Source organism: Manis pentadactyla, chromosome 16, assembly GCF_030020395.1.
Source record: "Manis pentadactyla isolate mManPen7 chromosome 16, mManPen7.hap1, whole genome shotgun sequence".
Taxonomy (NCBI): domain Eukaryota; kingdom Metazoa; phylum Chordata; class Mammalia; order Pholidota; family Manidae; genus Manis; species Manis pentadactyla.
The window spans coordinates 70139893-70152152 of record NC_080034.1 but is presented as its reverse complement, the minus strand read 5'-3'; the positions used below and the strand labels follow the sequence as shown (position 1 = coordinate 70152152).

Genomic DNA, 12260 nt, shown 5'->3' with positions numbered 1-12260 from the left:
TCACCTTGTGGAATGATGTGTTAGGAATAATGTAAGATGATTATATGTTTTGTCTTTCTTTTTCCCTTTGATAACTTGGGTAGGAGTTAGTTATAAAGTAGCAGCATCCATTGTGATAAGAGGAGTTCTTACTCTCTTAAATTTGCATATTAAAGTCTTTGATAACTCTTTCAGATAACATGAATTTTTGTTCCCTTACTGTAGAGGATAGACCTATAATTTGTGATAGTTTGTAGTCACAAAGAAGGTATGACTGTAGAGAAAGGTGACGAATGTATTCTAAAGCCGCATCGGCAGTTTGTCCTCCTCTTCCTGTGCTGCACTGAATGGTGGTTTCTTAGAAGTCAGCTTCCCAGTTTACTTGCATTTACTTTGGAACCCTTGTCTCTTAGGGGTCCTTTAGGAATACACGTGTTCAAGGTCAGTGGGCCTATGTGATGGCTGTGCGGAGGTTTTTTTTCTTGGAACAACCAGCATGGGCACTGGGCTTGAATATGTCCAGGAGCAATGCCTGGTGGGGCTTGGGCCCCACACAGCCCTTGGCCTGTGCACAGGTGCAGGTTCTGGGCTCTTTTCTTGAAGAGCCCCTGGCCCTGCTCTCAGAGGCTCTCTTGCCCCCACATTATGTGCAAGTTGTGATGGTGGCTTCCCTCTGGCCCCTGCCCTTGTGGGGTTCCTGGTTCTCATGGGAGGACGTCCATCGACCACCTCCTCAAGGGCATTCATTAAAGGGAACAGCTCTGCACCCTGGCAGCATGGAATAGCTCCCCTTTAGGATCTTAGCAGAGAGCATGACCACCGTCGCACCCCTCAGTGCTTATTCTCCTCAGCAGAGGGAATGTTAGTGGAAAATTGCCTTAAACAAAGATGACATACTGGTTTTCTCTTGCCAACTGCTAATGACTGGCTAAGGATGCCAGAGAACTCAGAGAAGACTTCAAAGAATACTCTAGGACTCAACAGGAAAGAACACTTTGATCCATTGGCCATGTCTGCCAGCAACAAGGCAGAAGGGTATGGAAGGTCTGTAGGCAGCTGGCACTTGCCGTGTCTACAGACTCTCCCTGAAGTAAGCCAGAGCAAGAGAGATGTCCGCTGGCCTGCAGCATGCCAGTCTCACTTAGAATTGTTTTGTCGACTGGTGCTGTGACATCACGCCATTAGTTCTATGCGACCTGTTGCTGTATTTACTGTACAAAATGAAGCTAAGGATTTTTTCATGATACAGCAGTGAGTTTTTTATAATGAAAAGTTCTCTTCTGCTTCAGAACTGTACCATGTGCTTATCCTAGGAAACTGCTTTGCTCTTACCTCATAGGCACAGAGTTATGTGACCCTGTAACCTGCAAACTTTCTTTAAATGGCCAGGTAGTAAATATTTTAGACTTTGCAGGTCTCTTTTGCAACTACTCAACTCTGCCATTATATCATGAAAGCAGCTATAAATAATATGCAAATGAATAGGTGTGGCTGTGTTCCAAAAAAACTTTATTTGTAGAAACAGATGGTGGGCCGGATTTGACCAGTGAACCATAATATTTCTGCCACTGATATAGTGAATCACTGTCTTGCCATTGACTGCTAGGAAACTTAGCAAGCTTAGAATCTGCCTGAGCTTATGTGAGCCTGACAAGCTAAACTTTAAATTCTCATCTCTCTCCTACTTTCCTCTGAATTTTCCTACTTTAATTTCTCCCTTCTCCCTTTTTCCTATCTCCATAATGCGTTATTTTATTGTATGTATTTGCATAAGCAGCCTTACATTTTTTTCTGAAATAAAGCAGGGCATAAATAAATAGTTATGTTTTTTTAGATTGAGATAACAAGTCAAACATCATGACAAACACCATTGCAGGGAAGATTTCCTAGTCTCAACCAGTGGCCCACTGTCTGAGTTAATACAATATCAGATACAGTTAAATTAGAATAAAGTAAAAGGACGTAAAGGATTACTTGGAGTTCACTGAAATAACATTTAAACAAGGAAAATATTTAGGGGGTTGATTGTGAGATGGCAGAAGAGCCAAGTTTAGCAAGGGAGAGTCATAAAAAGAAGTAAAGTTGTAACAGACAGGATTGGGATAGGATATGTTATGTACTGGGCTGGGGTAGCTCATCTCTTAGGCAGTCTTGGAGAAGACAGAAGCTGGTGACGAGAAGTTAGGAGATAAACTCCTGGTCAGTAGGGCAGGGTGACTCTGAATTTCCAAATCGGTGTGCTTCCTGTACACTAGCAAATAGTATACATGCTTAGTTAATGCTTGGAATTTTGTTTTGCTTAAAGGAAATTATTGATAACCTGGGTCACAGGACTGAAGTATTTCTTGCCTCTACAGAGAAGGCTTAAAATTTGGGGCATTGGTTATTTAGAAGATACATTTTTAATGATCCTGATGTTTTCTCCCCCTCCAACCACAACGTTTTTTGTCTCACTTAATGCATCTGCTGGAAAGGCCTTTTCTTTCTCAGAAGAGAACTGGATATCATTCTTTTTATAGTCTTGCAGGTGCTTGGTAATGTAACTGGGGAAAATAATGATTCTTGCAGATTTTGTTTCTTGCGTAGCTTGCCATGAGGGTGGACTCTTAGTTTTGGTAAATGCTGCTGACGTGAACATTTTCTGCTTTGTGTGCAAGGCTGCTTAAGGTTTTTTATTGATTTGGAGTTTTTCTAAGGTACCTTCTAGTTAAATATTGTCTCCTTAAACTTTGATCTCCTTCAGGTCATCAAAGGGAAACATGGTTGTGTAATTAGGACATTAAAGAGAGATTATTGGCATCTTCCCCAGGAGTCCTTACCTGGAAGGAGAGTGCACATTGGCAAGAGCAGGAGACAATAGACGACACTGAATGGGCCTGGAAGGGGCTGACGCTGTGGCTCCTCCCTGCCTCTGAGGCCTTCATGAGACTCTAGAATAATTAAATACATTTGGGCTACATCAGTGGCCTTATTGTATCGCTTTACCTCTGGTCAAAAAAACAAAAAGTAGAAACTCTTGGCTTAGCCAGGCAAGAGGCAGAGAACTTCTGACTGAGAAAAGAAACAATCAATCCCGTAGTTTATGAAAATAAACTCTTATCAAAGACTAAACAAATAGTCACTTTTTAACATAGACAGACATGATTTGTTGTGATATGACTTCTTTTTCCAACCAGGATTCATCACATCACAGCCAGGGAAGTAGAGCATTATTTAAGATAGGTCTTTTTTTTTTAAAAAAAAAAAAAGCCTTTCAAGTTGATTTTGTGACGGATGTAATAAGTCCTGTGGGACAGAAATATTTTTTAAATATAAATATGTTTTTTAGTTTCTTTCCTCATTTGATCTCTGCCCTCCTTCTCCCCACCCATTAGCAACCTCCCTCCAACCCAACTTGAAATAATGAACACAACGTTTTGCTGGCAGATACCATACCTTATAGTTATAGTGGGTGAATTAACATCCCATTTTTTTTATTTTGTTTTGTTTGGCCTGCCAACAGTGTACAGTTTTCATGGAAAAATTCTCTCAAAGCTGTGTGTTCTTATAATAACCCTCCTTAAACCCAGCCAGCCTAAATAATTTGGTAAATTTTACACATCATCAAGGAGTGACCAGAAATGCCACAGGTGACTAAGTTATTAATTCCTTTGAAACAGAAGCCAAGTCTTAGCTGGTAAATAGATGAAGAGGAAGCTTGAGTTCGCTCTGGGTGGAGTGACGTTCTGTGTCTCATGCGGCAGTAATGGTTTAGACTCTGACTACAGTGGTTGAGTAATTTCTAATGTGCTGATGTAAGGTGACTTTTTCTTCCTCACTATTGCATATAGTTCTATACTTGGATGTTTTTCTGAACTAATATTCCTTGAAATATATTTCAGTCAACAGGGTCATTAAGCATCGGAGCTGTACTGCCCATTAAAAAAAAAAATGACTGAACCAAATGTAGTGAGTTGTGGAACTGTGGAATGAGTAGAATGGCGATTGCACTGTTAAGAGCAAGTGACTTTAACCATCTTACAGTTCACTTCTGGGAAGCAAATATTTGCTTTGCCTCTGGGTGAAGGGGCGGTTGGTTTCCGTGAACGTGGGCTGGGTTCATAGCCCATCTGTTTCTCTCTCCCGCCTCCCCCACCTGCAGACACCTGGGCCTTCCCCAGAGCAGCAAGCCCTGGAGCCAAGACCCCGTTCTTCTGGTGGGACCGGCTCTACTGACAGGGCTTTTTCCACCAAGGAAGTGAGTCAAAGCTTACCAAAAGCCTTTGACAAACAATTTTTTTTTTTTAAAGCTTCAGAAGGATTTTGGTTTTTTCCAGGTTCAAACTGGCATGGCTGAGGAATCAGAAAGATAGGGGTTTCTCCATTGGTCTGTTTCTCCACCAGAAGCACATTAGTAACCCTGCAGACTGACTGTGAAAAGCAAACGAAATGTATCAGCAAAAAATAATGAAGGCTTTGCCCTCTGCCACCCTGTGTTCCCTGTGTCACACCTCTGCAGGACATGGAGGACTGAGTGGGAGCAGAAGTTCTGGCTAGCAAGTCGCACTAGGAGGGGTGGCACAGCAGCCAGTCAGGGCCATGCTGCCCACTGGTCAGAGACTGGAAGGAGTTGTCTAGCAGGGAACCAGCAAATGCCACCAAGGACTGTTTCTCAAAGTTGAGAAACCTCTCTATCCCTACTTACATGTTAGCCAAAACTTGGATTTATGTCAAGACTGTCCTCTGAAAACAAAATGTAAATGTCTGTCTGTCTGTAGGACATGTTTACAGGGCATCACTGAGACCCTAAGCCCAGGCCGGCTCTGCGGAGGTTAGGGCAGGACAGCATTGTATACATTGCCTGAATGCACAAGTCGGCTTCAGAGTGCACGTTTCTCTGGGTGTTTTAAATTTAGTGAAGAGAGTCCTGTCTCAAGAATCAGAAGAAAAAGCAGCAAACATTTAGATATCTGGCATATTAAAATTGGAGTGTTTGGATGCTCTACAGGGGAGGATGTTATTCAAGCTGTGGGTATTCTTAAGTACTAGATTTTTCCAGACTGGAATTTTAGTGGAGCATGAGAGCTGAATTTGAAACACAGCTGTTTACCAATCAAAAAGGGAAATAGAAAGATCTGGAAATCAAGAGATCTGAACTGTAGTGTGAGCTCCACATGGATTGACTCTGTCTGTGACAAAGTGCTTTATCTCTAAGCTTCTGACTCCCTCTCAATAAAGTCAGGCCATAGGTTTTCAAACTGTATCTCATTGAACCATGGGATCCCTTCCTGGAACCATTTGTGGGGAAAATGTTTAGAAAAGAAAAACAAATGGATTCTATCTGACAATATTTAATGCTGCTCTAAAAATAAATGACAACAGAAACCAAGTGGAAAACCACTGGTCTACGTCTTACCTTCCAGTTTTAGAATTCTATGGCTTTGGAGTTCCAAGCGCAGCCAGTACCATCCTTCGGTGTTCAGGATTTCATAGCTCTGGGGGAGAGGCATGAAACCAGGGGTGCTTGGCCCTGAACTGTGTTGCTCTGTGTCATGCCAGATAAACTCAGCTTCAGAAAGTTTATAAGTTTTGATTTTTGGTGACCCTCATGACAACACAGGCAAACATTTGAGGGCTTACTAGGTGCCAGGGGAACACGATAGGTAACTTGAGTACTTACTGGGCACTGTCAGGTGCTGAGCACACGAAGGAGGCAGACTCACCTTCCTGGCCTCCAGGACACTCCGAGTTTAGTGACTAAAGACTCCAGGACAGGCCGTGGTTGGACTGAGAGTGTCAGAAAGCAACCCCTGAGCCACTGCATTTTGCAGGGTTAGGGAGAGTAGGGATTTGCTATTTGCAAGGCCAAAGGAGCCCAGTACGTCTGGGTACTGTGGGTGACTAGGGGCCAGAGGAGTCTAGTGTCTGAATTATGAATAGCAAAGCCTGGGAAGGAGTTTGGGACAATGTACAAAGAGTCTATCCTCCATGACCTTAGGACAGTGCCAGGCTACTGAAGGGTCTCATGCTAAAAGGCAAATCTTTAGATGCATGCTTGGGGGGACCACTCAGGCTGTGGCAGTGGAGAACAGCCCAAGGTGAACGGCTGGAAGGCTGTAGGAGATTTTACAGAAGTGGAATCCACAGCCTTCATGATTGAAGAATGGGGAAAAGGAAGAAGGAAGGGGCAGGTTACCAGCTCGAGCTCCTGGGTAGATTTCCCTCCGAATGGTTGTATTCCATATCCTATAGATTTCGAAGCTACTGGACACTCCCTTTCTCTGACAGGTTTGGTGGGCAAAGATGACCCCTTCAGTTTCAGATCTAATGAGTTGGTGGTGCCTTAGGGGCATCTGAGGGCTTGATTTAGCAGGTGATGTAGAAGTTCAGGAGCAAGGTCCATGTTCCTCAGCATAATGGTAGCAGATAAAGGCTTTGGAATAGCCGAGATCACCCAGAGACTGTGTACGAGAAATAAATGGCTAGAGGGGAAGAACCGGTTGGGGGAGATGGCAGGAAACAGCCTGAGGGGTCAGTCCAAATCGGCTGAGAACCCAGGAGCCGAGACGGTGTCCAATGATGCGAGACGAGGTTTGAGGATTGAGAAATGACCCGTGGATGTGGCAATGATTGCCCAGTAGGTCAGAGGTAAGTGGACAAAAGCGACTGTCATTCAATTCACTGATTAAACTATTTCAAGCTTAGGTTTTAATTCATGTATTCCCCAGAGGAGTACAGTCTTATCCTTTTGTCAAGTATTTTAAAAAGAAAATAACTTTTTTTTATTGTGTAAAACAAAATATATGTAACAAAGTTTACCATTTCAACCATTTTAAAGTGCACAGTTGAGCAGCTTAAGTAATCCACATTGTTGTGCAAGAAAATAACTTTTTGACATGGTAAATGTTCATTAATTGGGTAGAAAAGACTGAATTGGAACACAAATTGGTAATGACTGTTTTTTCCTGAAGTCACCTGAAACACTATCTAAACATGGCTCAATGAGAGGGAGCTCCGAACTCCAGCTGATTTGGAGATGCAGTTGTGTTCTCCATGTGACATTATGTTGCTCACACTGAAGGTGGTATCGGAAGACTGGCCGTGCACCCCACACTCTTATCAACACTTGTGCGTGCATGTGCGCATCACATGTCAGCAGTTGGAAAGATCCTGGAAACGATCCCAATGGTGTAAGCCAGGCCCCACTACTCCCCCGTGTGATCTTGGACAAGGTACTTCTCTCTAAATCGGTTTTCTCCCTTGTGCAAAGATTGAGAGGATGAATGTGATCACCATCAATAAACCATGAAGATCAGAAAAATGTTGGTGGGCATGTGTGTTTGCACAAGTTCTTCTGTCCCATGGCATCCACCATTCTGCCAAAAGCAGGAATTGCACTGAGAAAACCAATGCTTTCCTCTTCCAGTAAGCCTTCTCGAGCACCGAAAACTTAGCTGAACAGAACTTTGCACTGGGGCTGGCTACTGGCTTAGGGTCGTCTAAGACAGTGACAGATATGGGGCAAGAATCTGCTTCCTAATCGTTTCTCCAGTGACCGGCTTAATAAATTACCTCTCCTATAACATCCATTCAGAGCTCCAGAGACTGGATTTTCGAAGTCCTAACCACCTCAGGGTGGGAAAAGAATACACTGAAGGAAAAACTCTCCTGGACCAAAACACCCACAGGGGCCCTGGCTCTCCTGTTGGACAGCAGGACTGCATATCCGTCCCACCCAGACTACTCCATTAACTGATGAGAAAAGACACTAAATAACCAGGTAGTCATTTTCAACATTTATCTTACATATATTTGGAAAAGCTCTCCCTTCCATTTCCCTGTTTAGCCAATCCCTGTTTTATAAATGTGTCTATATACATTTTGTCTCTGTTTTTAAATGTTAACTGAGGAAACTTGCCCACTGTCCTTTGACACAGCCTCCTGTGGTCCTGTTTACGCCGTGCTCTGCTGTGAAGTGTCCCTGGCTTTCCTTCATGTTAGGATGAAGACAGTCCTCCTGGTGGCATGACCTGTGGGAAACCATCTGTTCCCAGGACAGGCAGTGTGAGGATGAGCGTTACTTTGAAGTAGCTCAAGGCTCTTTTTCTGTCGTATTTCCCAACGACTTTTCGGAAGGGAAAGCTATTCAGGAATTGCCTTCCATTCACTGGTCCAAGACCATGTAAGGCCTGGCAAGTTTGGGGGAAATGATGTTTGGTGCCTTGTTTTGTTTGCCATGTTGTGCTCTCCGAGGAAGGTCCCCCAGTGTGCAGGCCTCAGGAAGCATGTGAGTGAGGGCGAGCCGGGTTGTCCTGTGAACATTGCCTGGTTGCAGAGACCCAGCGGGCCTTTTTCCCTGGAGTCCACCAAACTCCATGGCAGGCGCGAGGGCCTGGCCTCTGCTATATCTGCAGCTCCTGCTGGTGACCCCTCTGGGTATTTTAACAGCTCTGACCACTGCCTAGAAACCCACCTCCAGGAGTCTGAGAAGCCAGGGAAGGGCTACAGCCGGTCCGGGATGCTCCAGGATGAGACCTCTGTTCTCAGGGGTGGCACTGCCAGGTGACCAAGTGGGGCAGCTCAGAGGCCCCCATGTGGACTTCCTTCTGAGTCTGCCATGTGGAATAGAGACCAGAAAATGATGGGTTTCTAACCGGGGGCTGCTGTTTCCCTGCATTTCACCTTCGGTAGGGCCTTTGATGGTTCTTGTAGAAAGCTGTGCTTTGTGTCCAACCGGACTTGGCTCTGCACACCTACTTTGAAAGCTGAAAGGTGTTTGTGTCTCCTCTAACCTGTGCCTTTTGAAAGCACCTCTGCTTCATATTTGCTTTGTGTGGGGTTCCGAGAAAGGGCTCAGAACTCCCTCCAAACCACTGTCAGGGTGGGGACAGGACAGGAATTTAGTTCTAGCCCAGCACCTGAGCCAAGTCAGTTTTACATAAGAAAGGACTTTTGCTAGTTTCAGTGTGACTTGGAATTTCTGTTTCTTCCCTAACATCTTTTTAATTTGTCCAGTTGGCATTGCTGTCCATATGGGTAAGGCCCCAGGAAACTGCAGGGTCACAAGGGGCTCCAGAGATGGAGTAGAATGTGGGGATAAATACAACTTATCCTTGTTGATAGTTTTTACTGGCTCCTTTGTGCTGGAGTGGGGCGTGTGCCTGTTCTTACGGTCCTCTGCTGGGAGGCTGCTGGCCTTTCATCTCTGATCATTTGCTCACTGTTTAGCTGGCATCAGTGCTTGAAGCATGATTTTGTCTGGTGTCTCGTTATATTACTCTCTTGCCCGGATCAGTAGGTAGACAGACAGACAGATAGATAGGCAGCTGTCTCACTTCTTTCCCTGTAGAAGGAATCCCAGGCAGCTCTGCTGTGAAGGGTTAAACGGAAGAGCTCCGGAGACCCTTGTGTCGGCACTTCCCTTCTGTGAGCTGCAGCATGTGCGTGAGCGGTGTGCCTGTGGGTGGTGCTGTGCAGCTGAGGACTATTTTGATGTTAAGGAGAAAAAAAGGAGGACTGAAGAAGTTATGGTGGTAGTTGTTTGATAACAAGAGTTAGGTATTTGAGCACTTTCTAAGTTTAGTACTTTGCTGAGTTTCATTCATACACACACACACAACACACACATACATATATATATTTATATTTCATACTAACTATACAAAGTAGATCTGCTAATAGTCCCATTTTACAGAGAACTGAGACCTCCAATGTCTACTTCACTAGTGGGACCTTTGAGCAAGAACTAACATGTATTGGACTTTACAGTGCACCTTGATGCTGTGCTGAATGCAATATAAGTATTTCATTTAATCCACCCTATAATCCTATTACTATCCCTGTTTTACATATGGAAACCTGAGGTGTCCCCACCCACAAACCAAGAACAGAGGAGCCAACCCTGGAAGTCGGGCCTGCAGGGTGCCAGCACCCGTGTGCATAACTGGAATGGCCCTCTTTCTCATTGACTTAAAATGTTCTTGTATTATTAAATGTGTATGAATATCCCATAAGGAATTTGCATTAATTCTTATAACTTCTAAATAACTATACGACCAAAATGTTAACAACATCCTATTCCAAAACCAATACAATTCAAATTAATAGTAGTACTTTAATGTGACTGTTGATGTTTTTCCCTGAAAATGGAATCACCCATTCACCCTTGTTGGGTTAAACAGCAGAAAGAGAGCTTCAGATTCAATTTCACATTTAATCTATTTTAGAATGTGGACTTGAAAAATTCCAGTGTACCTGATGAGTTCTGCTGCTTGAAATAGCGCTGACAATTTTAAGGCTTCACTAACACAGAACACCCAAACCTCATCTTCCACCACGGCTCATGGGCCTGCCTAAGTCACTCACTTTAATAGGATGCTTCTTGACAGCTCTGCTAACCTGTCTACTTCTCTTGAAGATAAAGTTAGATTTGTGGCATTATTAAAATACTAATTAAATAGGTATGCAATCCATTTTTGACTGGAATTGAGATGAAAAACCTTCATTACAACCAGTTTCCTATGCTCTTCTGCTAATGAAGTTGGCCTTTGCGGAGACAATGGGCACGGCCCCTGTATGCCCAGCCTGATGCCGGCCTCGGTGGAGGTCATCATACCTGTGCCTGACGGCAAACCAATCACAATAAACTAGTTCTAAAGAGCTTTAAACCAGAGTTTACTGGGAGAACTTGTTGTGGCAATGAAAACGTTTTCTATCTACACTGACCATGTTTGTAACTGCCAGTCACTATCGAGCATTCAGATGTGACTAGAGTGGGACTGAATCTGTCATTTTAGTTCACTTAATGAACTCAGTTTAAGTAACCACAGGTGGCTAGCAGCTAGTATACTGGTCAGCTCTGCCCAGACCTGTGATTTAATGCCATGATTTATGGCATTAAATCATCTCCTATGATTTATATCACCAACTCTGACCTTCCTACCAAGTTCCACACTAACACACCAGCAGCCTAGTGGATTCCACTTGGATGGCCAATAGGTGTTTCAAGCTCAGTGTGGCCAAATGACTATCCTCATTGCTCCCCTCCCCTCAGAGCTCGTTCACCCTGATCCTTCCAATCTCATTAAATAGAACCACCATCCATGCAGCTGCTCAAACCAAAATGTTTGACAAAAATGTTCTTCCTCTCTCTCTCCCTTGATCAGCAGGTCCTCTCAGCTCTTCCTCCAGATTATATTCTGAGTCCCTCAATTTCTCTCCACCTCCACTGCAACCCCCTGAGGCAAACAAAGCCTTTCACTTCTTGCCTGGATAAACACAATAGCTTCCTGATCCGTCTTCCTACTTCCTGTCCAAACTCTACAACTAACCCTTTACTTACACCCAGGGTGATTTTATGCATCACTAATCAGACCTTATACTCGCCTATTCCACACCCATCATATTAGTGACAGCTTCACCCTTAAAGCCTGAACAGCACACTGACAGGGCTTTAAACAAAGCTGAAGTTTTTTTCTACCATCAACATAGTTAGTCCAGGACTGACACGGAGAGTGTCGTGACACTGGGGGCCCAGCCCCTTCTTGTCAGGCTAATCCAGCCATTATGTCCATATTGCAGCCCGCAGAGAGGTAGAAACAAGGAGGGTACATGCCTTCCCATTAAGATCACTTCTCAAAGCAGTAGGTACCACTTCTTTCATCCCATTGGCTGAACTTTGTAACCAGCCCACACCTAATCACAAGGGTGGCTGGGGAGTATCATCTTGTTTTGTGCAGCGTTGAGCCTTTTGGAAGAAGGGGAACATGGGTATTGGGAGATGACTAGTGGTCTTTGCCACACCCTCTAACACTTTCATTGTGCAATCCAAGCTCCTCGATGTGGCCTGTGAGGGCCTATGTGGTCAACCCTGCTGACCTCGCACCATACACTGACCTCTCCATTCTGTACATGCTAAGCTCTCATTTGCTCTCCAGGTCATTTGTACCAGCTTTTCCCTCTGTCTGAAACACTCTGTCCCTGACCTCTGCAGGCCTGGCCATGTCTTGTCACTATTATTCTGCTGATGTGACATATGTAAAGCTTTCTCAGACCACCCATCTAGTCATCACCCAAATAATTCCTTTAGTATCACCTGTTTTTTGAAGCATTTACCACTCCCTAAAAATATATTTATTTTTTTGCATCTCCATGCATGTATTACAGAATAGAGGTATACTTGATTGTAGCACATTAAAGCTGAAAGGGCTGGAGTTCTTAGGCCAGTTCCCACATATGAAAGATGAGGAAAAGAACAACTTAACTGATGTTGTCACTTAGGTGGTTAAGAATAGTAGAGATAA

At 44.0% G+C, this 12260-nt stretch overlaps 1 protein-coding gene across 8 annotated transcripts in view; it reads left to right on the top strand.

The window, feature by feature from the left end:
- SLC22A23 (solute carrier family 22 member 23) overlaps positions 1-12260 on the top strand; it is a 169022-nt gene that overhangs the window by 43996 nt on the left and 112766 nt on the right. The window contains exon 4 of one of the 8 annotated variants that reach the window (XM_036888701.2): positions 4121-10569. The exons of 6 other annotated variants lie outside the window; for them this stretch is intronic. In XM_036888701.2, the coding sequence (XP_036744596.1) occupies positions 4121-4194 (74 nt within the window). In that variant the 3' untranslated portion in view covers positions 4195-10569. Of the gene's footprint in view, positions 1-4120; positions 10570-12260 lie in introns of those variants that run through there. One more of the 8 variants, XM_036888704.2, reaches the window with a different exon arrangement.